We start from the raw sequence: 22,509 nt of genomic DNA, 5'->3' as shown, positions 1-22,509 counted from the left end.
ATTACGAGCTTTTATTTCAGCTCCACTCGACGCGTTTCGAGAAAAACTTTCTCTTGGTCACGAGCGTGAGTGTCAGTGTGCTGGTGCTTTAAATATGGTCACATGTGTGTAAACATAATAGACAGACTCCCAGGTATGTATAGAATGAGCTACCTTGCACATTTGAGATTTACAAAATAAATGTCAAATCAATGAATGTAGACACGATTGAAAAGCAGTATTAAACATTGCACATTATTACTCTAAATGTCAAACAATACATCCAAACATTTAAAGAAAATAGACCAGCTAGAAAGCTATTTGGCCTAGAACCAAACAGGTGGTGTACCTTAAAAAGACTTGATACACATTGTGCCCCAGTGGGCTATTCTTACCCCGTGCTGATGCCAGACAATCATAAGAATAAATGAAATCTATATGATACAGTCCCACATGCAGGACTAAACTCGTATCCACCAGTGTGGATTTTTAAATCAAAACAAAGCACGCCCCAGTGGGCAAAATATATCAATGTTCAGAGTTCAGCCCGGGTGGCGCTCGTGACCAAGAGAGAGTTTTTCTCGAAACGCGTCGAGTGGAGCTGAAATAAAAGCTCGTAATTCTGCACGAAGTTGGCCTGGACATTCCATTTATTTATCTTTACTTTGGATTCAAGTTTGCAAATATATATATATATATATATATATATATATATATATATATATATATATATATATAGTATTGCTGAGAGAACGGGATAGGAAAGCTTTAACAACTTATATTCTTGTTGTAGATGTGTAACTGTACTGCCAATGATGTTTCTTTTTCTTTTTTACAAATGCCAATAAAAAAGATATTTAAAAAACATAAACCTGGATGGCTTAGAAAAAATGACCCGAGAATGGAGTCAGTCACCTCTAAAACTGAATGTCTTTGAACAATAGACACAAAGATAGTCTATCACTTCTAAAACTGAATGACTTGTAAGAGATGTAAGAAGGATGGAGTCTGTCATCTCTAAAACTGGGTGGTTTTGAAGAACTGACACACGGATAGAGTCTAACACCAAGTGGTCTGGAAATGCTGACAGGGGGATGGACTCTGTCCCTCCTAAAATAGGGGGCCTGGATGAACTGGCACAAGGACAGAGTCTGTCACTGCTAAAACCAGGTGGTGTGGTAGAACTGACACAAGAATAGAATCTGTCCCCTCTAAAACTAGGTGACTTGGAGGAACTTCCACAAGAATAGAGTCTCTCATCTCTAAAGAATAGATTGAGTCTGTCATTTCTAAAGCTAGGTGACTTAGAATAACTGACACAAAGATATAGTCTGTCACCTCTAAAGGATAGAGTCTGTCACCTCTAAAGGATAGAGTCTGTCACCTCTAAAGGATATAGTCTGTCACATCCAAAACTGTGTGGCTTGGAAGAACTGACACAAGGACAGAGCCTAGCACCCCTAAAGCCAGGTGGTATGTATATGCTGACATAAGGATAGAGTCCGTCACTGCCAAAACTAGGTGGCTTGGAAGAACTGACAGAAGGATAGAGTCTGTCACCACTAAAACTAAGTGGCTTGGAAGAACTGACATAAAGATAGAGTCTGACACCTCTACAGCTGGGTTGCTTGGAAGAACTGACACAAGGATAGCGTCTGACACCTCTAAAGCCAGGTGGTGTGGAAGAGCTTACAGAAGGATAGAGTCTGTAATCTCTAATACCTGGTGGTGTGGAAGAACTGACACAAGGATAAAATCTATCACCTCTAAAACTGGTTGACTTGGAAGAACTGACACAAGGATAGAGTCAATCACCTCTAAAGCTAGGTGACTTAGAAGAACTGACACAGGGATAGAGTCTGTCACCACTAAGACAAGGCTGCCGGGAAGAACTGACACAAGGACAGAGTCTATCACCTCTAAAGCTAGGTGACTTAGAATAACTGACACAAGGATAGAGTCTATCACCTCTAAAGCTAGGTGACTTAGAAGAACTGACAGAAGGATAGAGTCTGTCACCACTAAGACTAGGCTACTTGGAAGAACCGACACCAGGATAGAGTCTGTCACCTCTAAAACTGGTTGACTTGGAAGAACTGACAAAAGGACAGGAGTCTATCACCTCTAAAGCTAGGTGACTTAGAAGAACTGACACAAGGATAGAGTCTATCACCTCTAAAGCTAGGTGACTTAGAAGAACTGACAGAAGGATAGAGTCTGTCACCACTAAGACTAGGCTGCTTGGAAGAACTGACACAAGGACAGAGTCTGTCACCTCTAAAACTGGTTGACTTGGAAGAACTGACACAAGGACAGGAGTCTATCACCTCTAAAGCTAGGTGACTTAGAAGAACTGACACAGGGATAGAGTCGCACCACTAAGACTAGGCTGCTTGGAAGAACTGACACAAGGACAGAGTCTGTCGCCTCTAAAAGTAGGTGGTGTGGAAGAACTGAAAGAAAGATAAAGTCTGTCACTTCTAAAACTGGATGACTTGGAAGATCTGACACAAGGTTCGTCTTTCACCTTTAAAACTGGGTGGCTTGGAAGAACTGACACAAGGATAGAGTCTTTCGCCTCAAAAACTAGATTGTTTTGTGGACCGGCGCAAGATAGAGACATCATCGCTTCTAACAATGGATGGCTGATGGGGTTTTGTCACATGAATAGTCAGTCTTCTCTAAAACTGCACGGCTTGGAGCATTGACACGTGGCTTGTGAGAACATCCAATAAAAAATAAAAAATGGTTCCTTGGTGACTTAGAGGATTGGCACAGGGAGAGCATTTGGTACTTCAAAACTAAATGGCTTGGGGGGACTGGCACAGGAACAGTCTGCGACCTAAAAACTGGGTGGCTTGTGGTGTGTTGGCACAGGTCTAGAGAGAGTCACACATAGTATTGGACGGCTTTTGGGGTTGACACACAGATAGAGTCTATCAGTTATAGAACTGGACTGCTTGAGGGATTGCGACAAAGGAGGGGTCCAATGGCTCAGGGAATAGTCACAAGCCTAAAGAGACTTTGACCTCTAAAAAAATAAGGATGGTTTGGGGGACTCGCATAGGAATTTAATCTGAAACTTCTAATCTTAGATGGCTTGGGGGACTGTACCAAGGATGGAGGACCGCTCCCTTCACAGAATTTATGATGCAGAGAAGAAGTACTACCCTAACCCAGCCTTATTTTGACTGGTACGGCTGGGAGACGTTGTTGTAAAACTTTACTGACTGAACGTCTAGATGAGAGGTTACAGAAGTACCTTACTTCAGATGACTAACTCTACATGTCTGGATTAAAACCTCCTAGTCGTTTTCCCTTCTTTTGGGATTGTTGTCAATGGTGAGGATCAGAACTCTAATGGTATCATATCTTGTTCTGACCAATAAAACATTTCAGCGGTAGAAATGGTAAGCGTTACTCGGAAAACCTAAATATTGGTGGATAAATTATGGGACAAGGCCAGGAAACACAGAGCCAGGACGTTCGTAGACAATGAGGAGCAGAGTGAATGACAACAACCATAGGGCTATCACTCTTCATATGCACCCAATTGGCAAGATAAAATGTGACAGTTAAGATGTTCTGGTTCTCTTCACTGTTCACAAATACACCACGTGTTAAGATAGCTTGTGATGCTAATGCACCTGCTCTAGATCTGTATGTGTATCTAGCAACTCTCGGGGTACAACACTGGATAGGTAGCGCAGGTGTACGTGCTACAGAGATCAGTCTGTAATCCCTGGTCACCGGTCAGAATCATCATGAAATCGCTTCAAGGAATCCTCTGGTGCAGAGTCCTGAGTGTAACCTACAGTTCCTAGGCTTGTATCTACGACAAATCATCGGGTTAAGGCGCTTGTCTCAGCGCTCCTTGTTTAAGATGCATGTCACAAGGTCCAATCCTTGGAAAACAGCACAGGAGGTAAGAGAGAACTTCACATGTCCATCAAGGTATACATTTGAATTAATCCAGGTTTCAGCTCACTCATTTATTTAAGTTGATAAATGGATTCCCGTGGGGTGCGTAGTAATGGATTATGGACACTTATTAATAAGTTCTCGAAGATACGCGAGTTTGTCTTCTGCACTATATAAATTGTCATTAGTACTGTCATTTCAAACTTAGCCCTACATAGTTTATGTGCACATAGAGCTTCACAGAGTAAACTGCTCAGTTTCTCTGTTTGACAACCTGTAAAAAGCCAGCTGACTGCATCTTTGTCTACCATGGTTGGCTGCTGATTCTTGTAGCCAAGGCACGTGCGGGCGACCAGCTGGGCTCCCTGTGATGTTCAAGAGGAGCTCCCAGACAGTCCACAGCTCGGACAAAAGGAAGCACTGATAGTCCTTTAAGTAGGGCACTGAGAGCTATAAAGTGTCTTTCAAGAGTCTTTCCTCCTATCAGCTTCTGAGGATCACCACGTACATTGAATGTTCACGTCTTCACGTGCCCTGCATATTACTTGTAGTCGCTGTTGCTTCCCCAGAAACCTATTCTGGCAGAAGAATAGCTGCAGAACCAGAATGTGGTCGAAGAACCCCAATGCCAACACGGATCTCCCAGGATGCTTGCACTTTCCATGGACTGCTCGCAGAAAAGCAGTGAAATGTAACCTCTTTAGGACAGTGTGGTACCCTACCCTCCTCGCGCCTCCCCTCTCAGTGAGTACTGTGGAAAGGAGTGCTCGGGCCAGGCAGGGTCAGCACAGTTCATGATGAGATACAGTGAAATAAACTCTAAATGAGTGCACCCGAGAGCACATCCCTCTCACGTGGAACACTGCTCACAGGTACCAAATGTCTACGATTGATTTCACTTCATTTCAGAGTGTATGTCCTGTCTTAGTATTTCCGTGCGATTCATGAAGTTGCGGAGTAAATGTAGTTATTTCAGAGACATTTGAGAATATGTTAGTTAATGTTGGGGAGAGCTGATATAATGACACTCATGTAAGGAACATGTGTAATTTAAAGGGTCATTCAGGGGAAGTTAGCCAAAGTTTAACACCTGCATATTACTTGTAGGCTTCAGATTCGAGATTACACTAAGCTTTTGATGCCTTTTGCTCCTCTAATTTAAATACTATAGGAAGCTCGCCCCATGCATGCCCTCTGGAATGGTGCCATTGTATACGCCACAAGGAGGCAATTTCTGAGGCATGGAAAGCTTTATCATTATAGGAACTATTGCCTCTTCCAAAATTCTGTCGTTGAACCCATGGTAAAATATTGGATTTGACCAAGAAAGTCTTTTTTTGTTTTTCACTCAGCAATAATTAATTATTGAGAACTTGCGTTGATCTTTCTGATGCAGATCATGCATTTTCAGTGCTGATCACGTGGTGGCGTCTCTGGCATTGGGTTTACTTTAGGTCTCAATACGACCATATGAGTTGCAGTACCAAGCAATCGGTGCTATTATGGATATTTGCAACATCGGGGTCTTCTTAAAGTCTCTGTGCACCAGGACTGGAAATCATTGGAGAAGGGTACATGCGGCTGTCTATGAGATGGTGGGAAGTCATCATTTCCTTGCAGCTTCTCCCGAGGCATATCTTTAATGTCCCTCAGCCTCACAAACCCACCTCTCACCTTCTCATTTAAACATTTTACCCGGTGGCTTCGAAAGAAAATGTGTGTTAATGTTGCTGGGACCGGTAGGGCCTGGGTGAGAGCAGCGCTGAGCACCTAGGGGTCAAGGACCCTTCGCTGTCTGCCGGGCTTCGAGGACTAAGAAGAATGGCCTCAGGAGAAGACCATGTCTTTACTAGAGAGGTAGAGCCCGGAACGTTCAGTCTCGACTTTGGAGGTGGGGTCGTTCTCAGGTTGAGCGGTGTCGAGGGCCTGGAAGTCTCTGGAGTTGGTTGCTCTGACTCTGTCCGAGACCCATCGGGTGTGTACCTGAGTGGGCGCTTGCCTTCATGGTGGATGGAGCTTTCTTGCTGACTTACATTCGAAGCTGATCTTTGCCGTTCATGAAACGGGCTCTCCCGGTCAGGTAGGGAGGAAGCCCGGCTTGACTCGTAACTCTGTAAATTGGCGGTTGACTCTGCGTCTGATCCACTTGTGAGCCTAGGAACGAGCGGTTCAGGTGAGCTCCTTTTCCTCCCTTGCTCAGACACACTCCGAATCTGCTGGACCTGCTGCTGGAACCTTAGTTTTGCTGGCAGAAAGAAAAGAAAATATGGGATGTCAACTCACTCCTTTCCTCATTCATGCATAACTGAAAGTTCACAGATGGGAGAGTGAGAAGCAATAACCACAAATGTGGCATAAGTGACAGTAGGTACACCTAAACAGCGCAACACAACCCTTCTATAGCATGTTTCTTGACTTTCCAGTGAAGGATGTCATTATTACTGTAAGGACAATACTTTAAAGATGATTTACTCAATGACTTCACTTGCCACTTTTCCAAACTAGAAATATTTGCAATGTAAACGTTTAGTTTAATTGAAATGAACCAGGACTAGAAACATCCAAATGCTTACATTTTTATTTAAAAAAAAGGAGCCTGTGTAAAAATGTGGTATTTTCACTGGCATCCTAATTAAAGACATAATCTACAAATGTAACAGTATCAAAGTGAATAAGACAATATTGGCATACAGAGAAGTATCTGCAGTACAGAGCATACATTAGTCAAAATATGAATGCATATCAGGGGTGCAAGCCATAGAAACATTGGTCATCATAACAAATGCTCAAATACCAACATTAACACCATCCTTTATTTAAGTGAGCATTAAAATGCTAATTTAATAGTTACTAAGCATTGAAGCAGCTGTCCACTCATAGAAAGGGTGATGTAGAATTAAGTTTAGTATGACTTCCCAAACTGTTGGACTTACAATCAGACCTCAGTGGAGGACTGTTTCACCCTCTTGGGTCAACATGCAAAACATTTGTCCAAATTCTGGTGAGTGATGGGCTCTATCATTGGGAGCGCCGCTTTGACGAGGGAAGAGAATTGCAAAGGATTGTGTGTGTCTTGGTCAAGGAAATAACAGGAGGGTCCTGAAAATTCTACCCAGCAGAGCTGTGTAGGCCATCTTGAGCAATTTGAATCAAAGACAAGCACCAGCAGTTAATAATGGATTGGAAAAGTGCTTATGTTCCTGAGTACCTGGAATGGAAAGAAGCCTCACTTGATTACAACTACTTGATTACTACGGGCTTCTGATCCTTTTGATTTTAAGGTTGCAAATTGTACGGCCTGCCGCAGCAAGACTAATTTAGAAAATTCCATGTTTGCAAACAATTTCTTCGCATTTAAAATGCCTACACTGTCTGGTGTTCGGTACTGCCAGCCTAAGCACTTGTCAATAAGTACTCCACACAGAGAGAGTAATTGTACACGTCTTTATTCTCCTGTGTGTATGTCAGAACTCCACATTCAAAGCCTGCCTGCAACTCATCCTCCCAATGCTTATGTCACAGGCCTACATTGTACAGTGGGAACCAAAAGAGTTCCATCAATCTTTTATTACAAGACACTACGTCTCCCCCTTTGTTAAATAAAAAGTCACAACTTTCACAAATAGATAAATAAATATACAAATAAATACATGAATAACTACATAGATACACAAGCAATTACAATTCTACAATTAAGCTTTGTGGTGACTGAATCACATGTCAGGTCATTGGAAACCAGGAACTGGCAGTCTAAGAACCTGTGATCTGCACAGGCGAGGGGAATCAGCAGCAGATACAAAGTAATCAACAGTCTGTCCAGACACAGTCTCTACATTGACATCGTTATTTGGTGAGTGTTGGACCACATGTTGAAAATGAGAGGAATCTCTCGTAAGGGACTTCCCAGGATGCTGGGCAAGCACCATGTGTTCTTTGGTGTTGATAATAATAAAAGGTTCAATCTTAACAGGAGCATCAGATTTCCTTCACTATTGTCTAACCAGCACTCAATATTCTCTTGTGAAAGTGATGTCCTTTGCGTGACGTCGTCGGTCAGCATGTATTTTCATCTTCTATTTGCGACCAAAGGCCATAGTGTAAATGTCTTCCTCATTCCTAGATCTGAGGTTGGTCCATTGGGGTAGCTTGGTCGTCATGGCTCCTCCAAACATGAGAGTAGAAGGGCTTTCCCCTGTCGTTGAGTGAGGGGGTCGAATGTTAAGCTTAGAGAGTAGTTGTTCTAACAGCTTTGAGGTTGAGCTTCTCCAATGCAGCAATCTGAACAGCTTTCTTTAGAGTATTTATAAACCGTTCTGGCAAGCCAAAGAGGAGGTCTCTTGTGATGCTTTATATTGAGGTGATTTATAAAGTCATTAAATTCTCGACTATTGAAAGGTGGGCCAATGTTAGACTTTAATACTGCAGGTACACCCCATGTTGCAAAGATGCCATCTAGTGATTGAATGATGTTTTCATGTGTAGTGGATGAAAGGTCTTCCACCCATGGAAAACAGGAGTATTCATCCACAATGACTAGAAGATGATGTCCATTCTCAAGAGGATCAAAGAAATGAATAGCAATTCTCTGCCAAACATGATGTAGCAAGCCTGACATATTCGAGGATGCTAAATGACTTGAGATGAAAGACAGTTGCGTATATGACAAGTCTTTGTTTCTTTTTTGACCTTTTTGTCAAGATACAGAAACCAGACTCGGTCACTAAGCGCTCTCTTGGTGCCAACTGTTCCTCGATGACCCTCATTGGCAGTATCAGTTACTTCTTGTTGTAGACTCTGAGGAATAACAATTTGTATACCACGCAGAATGAGGCTTTCTTGGGTCAATGAAAGTTAATCTCTTACATCTTTATACTTCAGATACTCATTGTCATTAGTGAAAGGTCTGGAGTGCTGATTCCACGATTGAGGAGCAATAATGTCTTTTAATCTCATTATGTCACTATCTTGGCTAGGGGCAGTGACAATTTATTCTAAACCCATGGGAGTTTGTGTGCTCGATTTGACAATAACATTGGTGTAGTCCTCTGCTGACTTAGATTGGGTACCAGGGCATTGGTAGAACCAACAGCGGAGGACTCTCCTTCTCGCACCTGGAAGCCAAGCCTTGGAAAAACCTTCCCTGCACTTCAGGACCGCACAGTCGCTCCAGCAAATCAGAAGAAAACTACAGACCTGTATGTTTAAATGAACAAACGTCCACGCAGCGGCAAACAGCTCCAGCACCTCGAAACCCCCATGGGTGATTTGCTGCACTCTATAAATGTTTAATTTATTGTGCTGGCACGCTTGAAAAATAATCAGCCGGATACTGATCTTTCACTGGATGATGAATAATTGGATAGTTTTATTCTTGTAACCTCAAATCCCAGCATTCAATTTGAGGAGGCATTTCGACTTTTGGATTGCCACCTATTGGCAACAGTGCTTGATGATCAGTCACTACAGTGAAATGCTTTCTGTACAAGAAAACATAGAGATATGTGCACAAGCCCAGACCACTGCCAAACTTTCTTTCTCAGATTGCGAGTAAGCATGTTCTGTTTGTGGCAGGCTCATACTGGCGTATGTTACAATATGCCACCGAGCATTTGGCTGTCCGCTGTGCTGTGCAAGGATTGTGCCCAACCCAGCAGAGCTTGTGTCAACTACAACCTCTGTATGTTTTGTGTGTAGTGGCACTCCCAATGGCTTGCTTGATGTGTTGGAAGCTCATCTGACACTCTTGTGATCAATGAAATGATAAGTTCTTTTTTATTAGTTCTCGTGATGATGCACTGACCATAGAAAAGTCCAGGATGTGTCTCATACAAGAATTGGCCAGTCCAAGAAAGGTTCATAACATAGATATGTCTTGAGGGGGATTTACGATAGACAGTGCTTGCACTTTTGCTGGATCAGGTTTCATACCCCCATCAGAAAAGACATGGCCAAAAAATTTCAAGCTTTTCTTGTGGAATTCACATTTGTTGGCATTCAGAGTTAAGCCTGCATGGCAGTACACATGTCGTACAGCTCCTTCACTGTTTCTTTTGGGCACTACAACAATGGGAGAAACCCATGGCATCGGACCAGAGGAGCATTCAATGATGTCATGTTTGAGTAATGAATTAAGTTCCTTTTCAACAGCAACTTACAAGTAAAACACAATTAGTCTGCGTCTTTGAGTAAGAGGACGAACATCTTCACTTATGTGTAACTTTACTTTCATTGTTTTGAGTTTTCCTAGCCTCTGAAATAATAAAGAAAATTGACTTACAGGTTCATGATGAGCATTTATATTGTAGTTCACTGATATCAGTCCCATATCAGCCGTTGTATTAAAGCTCACCATACAGGCACTTGAAGCTGTTCCTTGAAGTAAATAAATAGATGCTTGTACCATATTTTTCTTGTATATCATTGTGGATACAAAGGATCATTGACTCTTTAAGGGCAACAAAGCAGCCCATGTGTATACTTTTGTTTTTGACTTAGTAAGTTCTGTCAACACAGACAGTTCTTGATACTTCTCATCGGGCATGATATTTATTGATGCACCACTATCAAATATGACTGGTATTCAACACCCATTTATCTTTAAAGTGATCTTCAGACAATGTTTGAAAGTGGATGGTGTTTCTTCCTGTCGATTTTGATTCACTCTGAGTTTTTTTTCATATTTTACCAGCACCACATGTGCATGACTTTCTGAGGTAAACATCGACATTACACACTTATAATTGTCACTTTCACTGGAAACTGAGACTGAGGAACTCTTTGTCAATGATTTAGACGACAATCAACTTTGTCTGGTGTTGATTTGCCTCAGTTAGTGGGACGGCTTGGTCTTGTAGAAGCACGATAAACATCAATGAGGTAGCATTCGGTCGGCCATTTTGTCTTCATGCATGTTTGTCCAATGGCGGGACATTTGCCATTGTGTGGAAAAGACAATCCACATCTGTAACACATGCTCTTCCTGTGGAGACATTGCCTTTTGTCCCTCAGCCTTACACCTTGAATTACTTTTCATGCTCATAACTAACGCATTTGGATGCCTCAAACCTCCATGTCAGTTGCTTGCCAATCAGAACGTTCTTCAGAGTGTGCAGCGTTGAGGACTTGTTCTAAACTCAGACTTTCCTACCACATTGTTCGTCAAAAGGAATCTCATAGACATCCGTCGATTTCTCTGAAGTGGGTAGCTTCCTCATCATTAAATTTACAATTCTCACCAGAACATCCATTCTCCCCACAAACTCATAGATAGTCTCACCTAGTCTCTCGCGCTCATGACCGAGTATGTATTTTTCATAATCCACTTTTGACACTGGATTAAACTTGACATTCAAGGCTATTTTGATTTGTTCAAGCGCCACTTCACCTTATTGTGATATCTTTTTTTCATGGCTTCTTCCACTCCTTTACCAGCCATGTTCCTCAGATAATTTATAATCTTTTTATCATCTTTTTCATCTATCGCATCTATGAAATCTTCAAAAGTCTCTATGAATGTCATCTAACTGTTGCCAATATTGTGTCTTGGCAGTATCAAATACAGATGGCGGTTTAAAGAATGCAGCAGCCATGTATACATTGGTGGAAAGTAGTGGCCTCTCAGGCACCTCGTGTGGAACTTGATCAGGCAGAGCTTCTATAGGGCCTTGTGACATGCTTGCTGTGTGGTCAGTCTTCCCTGCTTTTGCTGCTTGGATCTTGCCCTTGCTCTCCATTGGAGCTCTTTACTTGAAGGCTCTCTGGGTACCTGTTCGGGGCCCCTGTGCAGTAGCATTGGTGGTGGGTCGCTTTGTCTGTGGACAATTACGCATGCACAAACCCTGACCCTCTTCTCGAGCCACTACACAGCATGTCATTACACGATGAGTTGTAAGTGGTTTCGGTAAGTAGAAGAACTTCATATACTACCAGTTCATAAAAGCTGTTAACATTATGATTTTGATTGGCTTTGTATTTAAATGTTTCTTCACAACCACCTTGTTAATCTCTGCTTCGTAGCATATGAATTTCAATTTGATTTGTACTGCAATATTGCTGTATACTACTTTTGTAACCCGGTTGCATCCACCTTTAGCGGTCTTTATTCCGTATAGCATATGGCATTAATTTGCATAATGGCACAGTATCTTTGATTTGCAGCCATTTCGTTCAGTTCCTGGCCACTGACATGTCGACTTTCAATGTCCCTTTCTTTATCTTCAAGTGTTTTATACAGGCTGGTGTTGCGCTAAGACTCCACTCGTGCCAGCATCAATTGTACACTGCAGCACACATGGCATGCACTAGCAGTTTGCTGGACCATGTCAAACTCTCTGGAAGAGCGTTATCAGTGTACGTGCTTCGGATCCCCTATCTCGTCACCACTTGTAGTGTCCTACCAGCCTAGGAACTCGCTAATAGGTATGCCACACAGAGAAAGTAATTTTGCATGTCTTTATTCCTTTGCATGTATGTCAGAATACGACATTCTAAGCCTGCCTTCAACTAATTTCTCCGATGTTTAAATCAGAGGCCCGAGGTATACAGTGGGAACTAAAAGAATTCCAGCATTCTAGTTCCAAGATACTACAGCTGGCAGTGGTCAAATATATGCAATTTAATGCTCTCACTTTTGCGTTTGGAGTATTAGCCTTCCAAAGAACTTTATTCTTAAGAAAAAGAATTAACCCTTATCATCAATTTAGGTCGTTAAGATCTAACAATCTTAGGCTGCTTCAAGTACCAAAAATTCTAAAATCCAGAAAAAAACATCTGCTACCCTTTTTTAGGGCTAAACTCTTGAATTCATTACCATTAGTTAACGTTTGGTCCCTACTGAGTTTATCTTCAAAAAGAAGAAGAAGACTTTCCTTTTTAATTAAGTCTAGTGCTAATTTACCCTCAGCTTGCTCACATCCAGTGCTAGCGCAAGGGCTCTTTTTTTTTAAGCAGCTGTGCACCGTACAAATGCCATTGATTGACTTACTGCAAATTAGGCTCACACATTAAGTGTTTCTAATCAGAATCTGAATACCTTTAATGAGCTCCAACTCCCCAGGCCACAGGCTTGAGTAGAGATTGGGTCAAACCACCATTGCTTTTCCCAAGATACCGCTGATCTTATTAAAGATTAAGCCAATCGGATTCCACTAGTCATGTCAAGATTCATCCAGACTAATCACATCATACTTTCTTCTCCCGAGATTCTCCCAGTCAGATCCCACTGTCCGTGCTTCTCCCAAGATATAGCCAGTCTAATCCCACCATCCTGGTTTCTCCCAAGATTCTGCCAGTTCTATCCCACCATCCTGGTTTCTCCCAAGACTCAGCCAGTTCGATCCCACATCCTTGTTTCTCCCTCCTCCCAAGATTCTGCCAGTCTCATTCCATCATCCATGTTTTCTCCCAAAACATCACCAGTCTTTTCCGACTATACTTGCTTCTCCCAAAATTCTGCTAGTCAGATACCACCTTCATTGTTTCTGTTAAGATTAAGCTATTTTAATCCCACCATCGTCGCAAAACGTCTGCCAGTCTGATCCTACCATCATCACATCTGTTAAGAATACGTCAATCAGGTCTCACCATCATTGCTTCTTCCTAGATTCTGCCAGTTAAACCTGCCATCATTGCTTTAGTAAAGATTAAGCCAAATGATCAGATCCAACCATTGTTGCTTCTATTAGGATTAAGGCAAGTCGATCCTACCATTATTGCTTCTCTCTAGATTAAATCAATCCAGTTCCACCATTACTGTTTCTCTGAAGGGTAAGACAGTTGTGCTCCATTCAGAAGTAAACTGAACTAGAAAGGCTAACATAAACAACTGTTCTGGGTCAACAAACAGAGTGTGACCTTTATCTGTGTGCATTAAGCATGTCGGGGACTTAGACTACGCCTCAACATAATACCTCAGTATGGCCTGACATACATATTACACATCTTTGATACCGCTGGAATTGAGAGATTGAGATTTTGCTCATAGATTAAGAATGAGTTGTGCTGCTGAGTTTTGCATAACCGGAGTGTTTGCGGGTTAAGTAAATTTACATGCCAAATTAAAGAACATTAATGCTGTCCAGAGAACAAGTGATTAGTCAATGGATGAGAGATTTCCTTAGTGAGTTAAAAAACCAGATGAACGTTTTGCACAACATTCTATGAGTGGACAAGCAGCTCGCCAATACTTTATTGCCCTTTTTGATCATGGAAAGATTAACACTGAGTAGACAGCTAGATTTCTAGCAGAAGATACCGGAGAAGGAAGTGTTACCAATTCAGGTGGCCACCAAGCTGATGACCAACTGGATGAGTGATTGCCACACAGGAGGGCCTCATTCTTGTCGCCGTTTCAGGTCATTAGTCTTCATCCATGACACAAGAACAAAACTTGCCTTGGGTGACAGCTTAGTTTTCAGAAATTCACACAATAATGTATGCATAGGAGATGATTTCAAAACTAAAAGATCTCATTACATCGGCAATGGAGCAAATGTAAATATTTAAATATGTGGGGTTCAGGAAACAACTCTGAGAAATCCAATCGGAATATCTGTCTGTACAGAAGAGCCATAAAGCAGGAGCAAAACAACATAGGATTTGGAGGATAAGTAAGAGCAGAACTATTTGATAGCTACTAGGCAGATGCCTGAGTTGAACATACAAAGAGCAGGATGGATTGGGATACGGTGACTGAGATCACAGAAAGGGTGAGTAGTATTAGGGTGGAGGAGTCCCTCTGGTCCAGAATGATGCACAGGTCATCTGTGGCTGCAAGAAAGGCAGGCTTACTATGCCTTGAGGCCCAAAAGTTAGATTGACATGTTGAGGTAGTTATATGGTTGGAGAAGTGATAAAAACATTTTTCGTGGTCATTGATGTAGTACTGCTGATGTACTGCCACTAATGTAGTAAAATATGCCCAGAGGCAAAACGCAGTGAAGCAACAGCCATGGAAAGCAGTCTCCTTGTTCCATGCATGCCATGCGCATCCAACAGGGGAAGGGGACGCGCACAAGCATCTTCACTCCATGCTGATACGTAGTGCAACCACTTTCATGTACCCCCTTCAGAGAGTGAGTTAATTCCCAAAATATCTTGAAGTCATATCCCATCAACCTTTTTCTTTATTTTTCAGTGGTTGGCTGCTTCTTGTCTCTGAGGTTGCCACAGATGATAAGTAGTACCTCTTTGTCCTTTTATATGTCGAATGGCTTGACATGCAGGTAGATGTGGTAATGTACCTGTTCCCATACTATCACTAGATTTGCCTTCCCAGGCTTGGATTAGACTCATTGAACATTAGTTATGTTCCTCATGACTCTCTGCCATGTTTGTGTTGAACAATTATGATTCCCAGCTCCATTGGACTTACATCCTCAGCTCAGTGCTCAAGTTAAGGATTGAAATGCACTATTTGTTTGGTTGGTGCCACCTTCTCCTTCATCTATAAGAACGTCTGTTGGTAGTTAGTAGATCATTCAAGCCCACATCCTTGCTTTGTGACCTCTGAAAGAAGAGTGCTGATGGTGACAATGTACTTTACATATCTAGAGCAGTAGCTGGACATGCCCAGTCGAGATCCCCGTGAGCATAAGCATGCACCCGAATGTCACTACCTTATCCTGCTATGGCATTTTTGCAAATAATGTGCCCTAAGTATCATTCACTAAAACTGATTATCCCACTGCCTAATGCTTTTGCAGATTTTGTCACTTGCAGTTATGTACTATGCGATAGAGGACAGTACCAAAGTTACAAGGCGCAATTCAAAATAGTTGGCATGGTCAGAGTTAATCTGGTATGATGGGCGACTTCAACAGAACTCTTCGTCTGCCGACATCTGAGAGCACCATCAAACTCTAAGTCATGTGGCACAGCAGGGACGGTCATCATTCAGATCCAACGCACTGAAGCAACTCGGAGGATGAAGCCGCCTTGAGCAGAGTGACCTCATGTGGTTGCCAGAACTCCTCCAAGAGCCTCAGGAGGTCCATGCTCTTGACACCAGGACACTGAGATAAATTTTACTCATTAAATATTTGATCCAAATATTATATAACAGCTTGCTTTAATGACCCCTAATGCAACTGGTGGCCATGCTTCTGTGTCCACGACACTGCCAGTCTTCTTCACTTTTCATAGCGACTGCAATCTCTGCAAAATTCTGTTAATGTTAGGATGTCTTCTTGCTTTACTTATGTGAACTTATGCCTCTGAGTCACGGACGTACCTCTGAAGGGAAAGGGCTCAGAGAGTTTGATCCACTGTTTATGAGTAAAGTTAAATGATATTGATCACCGCCACATGTGGTACATGCGCAGGGTACGCAAATGTGGCAGCCTTGAACGAATGAACTCCCATATATAATCAGAGGTGGGTATCACTTCCCGACTAGGAGATCCGACCTTGACAACAAGAGATGTTGGTGAAGCATAAAGATAAGGCAGGACCTGCAGTTTCACTCTATAGGTTAAATGGTGAAAGGTTTACACAGACCCCATGGGTGGCTTTCTCTGATGAGGAGCCAACAGATATACACAATAACGCTTACTTTCAAGAGAAACAAGTCCCCTAGGTGAATCACGCCTTAAGAAGGATGAGCCCTAAATGAGGAGGAACCAACATGAGAGAAAGAAAAAGGTTTCACATTTTTCCCATCCACATAAGTCAAACAGGCAACACCTGAGTCCAGCATTGTTATCCAGAACATTAAGGCCGAATTAAGTGCAAAAGGGATGCTGGCAGCATCACTTAGGATGCACTACTGAAAATGATATGCTGTTGAAGCTAAAGCATCCGGAGTAGAATGGAGTGATGACTCGGGTGGAATCATTTAAACATTGGAAAATGTCCAGAATCCCACAAATTCTAATTACCCCCTAAGTATGTCCTGTTTTAAACATAGTATTTGGGGATAGAGCCATTTGTCTCAGTAAGACACACTGAAGTTGCCCTGCCTTCCCCCACTCCCTCGCCCTCCTCACGCCCCCGTTCCACTTTCATAACATGATTTAGTGCTGAAGGTTCCAAAGAGCGAAGTTACAGAAGCAAAGAGCAAGAAAGAAACACCTGCAGTGCAAGGGGCATCACATTCTCCCTGACATAAGAACAGAAAGGGAAGCCATGGTGGTGATACTGGGTACTCACCGCTCTTATTGGCAGGTTATTAGCAGCTATATGATCGCTCAAGGAACTTGGCGTTTATGGAAAGTCTCAGTAACAAGCAAGCGGGATGGCACAGAATCCTTTCGTAGAGCCCAATGGACTTTCAGTGAGGGTAATTGAGTACCAGAGAGGGGTTAGCCGCCCCGGTCAGTCTTATTTTATTTATCTATTTTATTTTATTTAATGCGATTTTATAGAGCGCGAACTTTACCCGAAGGTGTAAGAGCACTTTACATAAGAACCAGTTGCAAAACATAAGGACTAAGGATTACCTGCATTACACAAAAGATACAAACAGAAAAAATTGCAAATGCACAAGATGTAAAGTCACACAAGGAAGAGATACAAACAGAAAGAAAAATTGCAAATGTACAAATAGTAAAGTCACTCGAGGAAGAGATACGAATGGATGTACTCTAGGAGTCACATAGGAATGGTAGAGAGTACAAAGGTCTACTGCAAATACTAGTGATTAGAGTTATCTCTATATACATAGGGAAGGGATACGAATGGATAAACTCTAAGAGTCACATAGGAATGGTAGAGAGTACAAAGGTCTACTGCATATACTAGTGATTAGAGTTATCTCTATATACATAGGGAAGGGATATGAATGGATATACTCTAAGAGTCACATAGGAATGGTAGAGAGTACAAAGGTCTACTGCATATACTAGTGATTAGAGTTATCTCTATATACATAGGGAAGGGATACGAGTGGATATACTCTAAGAGTCACATAGGAATGGTAGAGAGTACAAAGGTCTACTTCATATACTAGTGATTAGAGTTATCTTGCTATACAGAAAAGCAGAGTTCCATTAGATGGGGTTGGAGGGGAGATGCAGTCACAGCACCAAGGGAGGGTGGGAGGGAGGGATACACTGGTATGAAGAGAAGGCAAATCAGAAAAGGGAAGAAACATTTGAGGATCGTCAAGGGGGAAATGAGGGAAAAGGGTTAAAGGACGAGGGAATGGGCAAGATGGCGGGTTAGGGTCCAGAGAAAAGCAGCCAAGAGCAGCAGCAAAATGGCGGCCAAGACAAAAGAAAAAGTAAAGAAGTCCAGGAGAGTCCGTGGCATAGTTTCTTTCTTTCGAATGTGGCTGCAGGGCTGCTGCCTGCATCTGGTGTTTTCACGGCCCCGCTGCTTTGTTTTGCGGAGGGGTGTGTGTGCCCCAAGGGCCACTCCGCACGGGCCCTCTCTACTGGCCCAGAATTGCGTGGGCTGCCACAGACGTGGGGCGGCCGGGGAGCGCGGCCAGGGCTCACCTTTCTCGGCGGGGGCAGCATGGTGATCCTGCAGGTCCGGGAGAACAAGAAATCCCTGGTGTGGAGAGGAGCCTCTGGCGCTGCTCTGGCCCCTGGGGGCTGTGACCCCCAGGTGTCCGAGGGGGGACCCAGGGAGAGCCAGGCGCGAGCCGGTCTCTCCCTGGGTAGGTTCGCGCGAGAAGCAGGAAAGCAGGTGTGGGCTGATTAGGGAAGTGATATAAGGGGGTTAGGTTGGCAGTGGCGTAACTGCGTAGCGGGAGGCTAGTAGGGAGGTTTGTTTTGCGGCGCTCGTGTTTTACCTTGTGTCCTGGGGCATGGAGGAAGCGGCGGAGGTCCGTAGGGCTGTGAGGATCCTTTGTGAGGCGGGGCGCGAAGACCTTCTACGGCCGGGTGTTCCGGCGGAGGCGTGGGTCGGGTTGTCCCGCCCCCCTCGCAGGGCGTCTGAGGGCGTCTCCAGGGCAGTTGAGGCCTGCCTCTCGCAGGGCCTGGAGGAGGAGCAGGACGGAGACGCGGCTATGCCGGAGGACGGGCCTGGGCCGGTGTCGCCCGCCGTCGCTGTGGAGCCCCCACTGGATGCCCCGGGTGCCCCGCTGCAGGTATGTGCTTTGCCATTTATTCTTGCTGACACGCGCGGGGCGCCCGGGGGGAGGAGGGGTCGCTCAGTGGGCCGGCAGGCACCGAGCCCCAGCGGGCTGGTGCGGGGGAAGTCGGGGAAGCCTCCGGCGGGCCCAAAGCCCAAGCGTGGGAGGAGCCTGGAGGTGCCTGAGCATGCGCAACCCCCCCCCCTTGCAGCGGTGCCCCCTGCCCCCCCCCCTGCGGTTCCTCTAATGCCGGCCGGGGCCTCGCCTTACCTGTGGCTGAACGGGCAATGTTTCCTGCTCTCCCCCGCTGTGCCGGGGCCTGGTACGGCCCCTCACCTCTCTTTTGGTTCCCCACCCCAAGGTGGGGCTGATTTACGGCCCTTGCCGGACGCGTTACCTGTCTGCCCCCTCCCTGAAGCCCCGCCACCTGCTGCTGTTCTTCCCTCTGCGGGTGCTGCACCCAGTGGGCTGCCACCCCCGCCTGCACAGTCTACGGACGCTAGTGTGCCTGGCCTGGGAACTGCCACCCCCCCTCATTTGGCTACGGGTGGGAGGGGTTTGCTCCATGGGGGGGCGCACGCGGGCCCTGGTCCTTCCCTGTTCCCGGTCCCCAGGGGTCGGCCGGGTGGCCGTTTTGGGTGTCCTGAGCCTGGGGCGGTGGGTGGCCATGGTTTGGCGTCGGCGACCAGTTCCTTGGGGGGTGATGGCGTTTTCGTTTCCAGGGAGCCTGTTCTGGGGTCCTCTTCCTTTTCTGGCTCGAGCGGCCGCAGTTTTCGTCCGGCGCCTTCGGCTGGGCGGCTGCCGGCTGTTTCTACGGGCCCGGGAACTGTCCACACGGCTGTTTCCAGTGGTGGGCTTCACGGGGGGCTATCTGGAGCGGATAGCTCGTCTACAGCTTTCAATGTACACAGTTTTCAGCCTGTTGATTGGCAGTTTTATGATGGGGGTATTGGTGATGGGGCTATGCCCAGTGGCAGTGACCAAGTTTTATTTTCTGATGAAGCTTTCTGCGGTAATTTTCGTGAGGAGGATTTGGAGGAAGGGGAATTGAGAGACACTAATGTTGGGCTTTTGGCAGCACGGGCCCAGGGGGGTGGGTTGGGGCAACCCCCTGTCTCTCGTGTTTCGCAGGAGTCTCGAGCGGACCAGGCCGGTGTACGAGGGGCAGTGAGTTCTGGACCTTCGCAGAAGGAGCGTGGGGCTGTCACACTGCAGTCGGAGCAGTTGCCCAGAGGTAAGGATGGGTGGTGGTCTGTGTGGCAACCTAGGGAGAGTCTCCCTGTGAAGAGTACAAGGTCTATTGGTACGGGTGATGGGGTTGTGGTTGAGCGAGTCGCTCTGGCACCACGGCTTGAGCGGCCTGTATTTTCGAATGTTTCTACGGGGGATGGGGTTGTGGTTGAGCGAGTCGCTCTGGCACCGAGGCTTGAGCGGCCTGTACTTTCGCATGTTTCTACGAGGGATGGGGTTGTGGTTGAGCGAGTCGCTCTGGGACCGAGGCTTGAGCGGCCGGTATGTTCGAATGTTTCTACGGGGCAAGTTGCCAAAGAGGTTTCTACTGCTGGGAATGGTGGAATGGTTGCCCCACAGGTGGCGGAGGATAGTATCCTGCCGAAAAAGTTGCCTTATTCTGGGGTGGGAATGCCTTTGGGGTCTCATTTGTCCGAGAAAACGAAGAATCTGATATGGTCTGGGGCATTTGTGGATGTTTTTCGACTTCTTCATAGAGATATTCAGGCAAAGGAGGGGTCGAAGGAGGAGGAACTAGAACTGGCGAGGCGGCCCCGTGTTCCGAAGTCTATAGAGAATTGGACTTCGGCCTTTCTGATTTATGCCAGTGTTTATTGTCAACGTCATCCTGAGAAGGCAATTGCTATGTTTAAATATGCAGATATCGTCCGCAAGGCTCACAGTTCTTTTGGTGGCTTTGCATGGTTGTCCTATGATGACGAATTTCGGGCCCGCATGAGCGCTTTCCCCGAGCGTTCGTGGGGTGAGGTTGACTCCGAATTATGGTTACAGTGGATGGCTTCGGCAAATCCGCCTGCTACGACCCACACGGCTAGTGGTCAGCCGGTGCATTATCGGCCCTTTTCAGCTCGCCCCGCTCAGTCTGGGGCGGGGGTTTGGGGCAGAGGTCAAGCAGCCGCCACTGGCACTTGCTGGCACTTTAACCGGGGTTCCTGTAACAGGCCAGCTTGTAGGTACAAGCATGAGTGTTCCCAGTGTGGGGGAAAGCACTCCCTCACCCACTGTTTTCCTGGACAACGTTTGGGCGATCAGGGACGAGGTTCCGGGGGTAGGGGACAGCACCAACAGCCTGTTTACAAGGGCTCCTACTCCTATTAGGCAGACGGTTCTCGATCTCTGGCTGGTGGATTATCCAGATTTTGATGCCGCTAAGATTTTGTCTTGGGGTTTCAAAATTGGTTTTCGGATTGGATATCAGGGACCCAGGGTGGGCAGGTGGTCGGACAATTTGAAGTCGGCGAAGGAGAGTCCCCATGTGGTGCGGAAAAAACTGGATGCCGAGCTGGCGGCTGGTAGGATTGCTGGTCCTTTTGTATCTTGTCCTCTGCCTGACTTGATTGTTTCACCCCTGGGCGTGGTGCCCAAGAAGGCGGCAGGAGAGTTTCGTCTTATCCATCACCTGTCCTGGCCCGAGGGTACCTCCATTAATGACTTCATCGATCCGGCCGACTCGAGTGTTGCTTATGCCTCGGTGGACGATGCCTTACGGCTCGTGCGCAGGGCAGGTGTTGGGGCATTGCTGGCGAAGAGCGATATTCAGTCGGCTTTCCGGCTTTTGCCCATCCATCCTTGGGATTTCAGTCTGTTAGGAATGCAGTTTGATGGTTGTTTCTATGTGGATCGTGTGTTGCCTATGGGCTGTTCAGTGTCCTGCTCCCTGTTTGAAACTTTCAGTACCTTCCTGCAGTGGAGATTCACTTTTGTTACTGGCCACGTCCTGGTCTGTCATTACCTTGATGATTTTCTTTTCATTGGGGAAGGTCGCTCCGGACAGTGCCAGTCGGCTTTGACCAGCTTTCAGGCCCTGGCGGAGGAATTGGGTGTTCCTTTAGCGCCGGACAAGACTGAGGGCCCATGTACGTCCCTGACTTTCTTGGGGATTGAAATTGACACGCTGTCTATGGTGGCGCGATTGCCTGCAGCAAAAGTGACGGAAATGTCTGACTTCATCCAACTGGTTTTGAGGGAGCGGAAAGTAGTTTTGAGAACTGTCCAGAAGCTGTTGGGGTACCTCAATTTTGCTTGTCGGGTTGTTCGGGCGGGCAGGACGTTCTGTAGACGTCTGGGTCTGTCCATGTCCGGTGCGAGCCTTCCCCATCATCGGGTACGCATTACCACCGCTGTCCGTGCTGATCTGACAGTCTGGCTTCGTTTTCTGCAGGAGTTCAATGGCGTGTCCTTGTTTTTTGCGGATGAGGACATGGTGTGGCAAGTACAGTTGTTCACTGATGCTTCTGGGGCTCATGGCTTCGGAATCTTTTGGGACGGTCGGTGGTGCGCGGCCGGCTGGCCGGCGCTCTGGCGGGACCAAGGTCGTAGCATAGCATTTCTGGAGCTCTTCC

At 45.5% G+C, this 22,509-nt stretch overlaps 1 protein-coding gene across 2 annotated transcripts in view; it reads right to left on the bottom strand.

Moving 5' to 3' along the window:
• Positions 1–4,902: 4,902 nt before the first annotated feature.
• LOC144826621 (uncharacterized) overlaps positions 4,903–22,509 on the bottom strand; it is a 280,323-nt gene continuing 262,716 nt past the window's right edge. Inside the window, exon 28 of one of the 2 annotated variants that reach the window (XM_078685143.1) lies at positions 4,903–6,145. In XM_078685143.1, the coding sequence (XP_078541269.1) occupies positions 5,622–6,145 (524 nt within the window). In that variant the 3' untranslated portion in view covers positions 4,903–5,621. The remainder of the gene's footprint in view (positions 6,146–22,509) is intronic. The other variant, XM_078685144.1, reaches the window with a different exon arrangement.

The sequence above is a fragment of the Lissotriton helveticus genome, chromosome 3_2 (genome assembly GCF_964261635.1).
Source record: "Lissotriton helveticus chromosome 3_2, aLisHel1.1, whole genome shotgun sequence".
Classification (NCBI taxonomy): Eukaryota; Metazoa; Chordata; class Amphibia; order Caudata; family Salamandridae; genus Lissotriton; species Lissotriton helveticus.
Note: the sequence above shows the minus strand (reverse complement) of the source record. Positions and strands in the feature narration are given on the sequence as shown.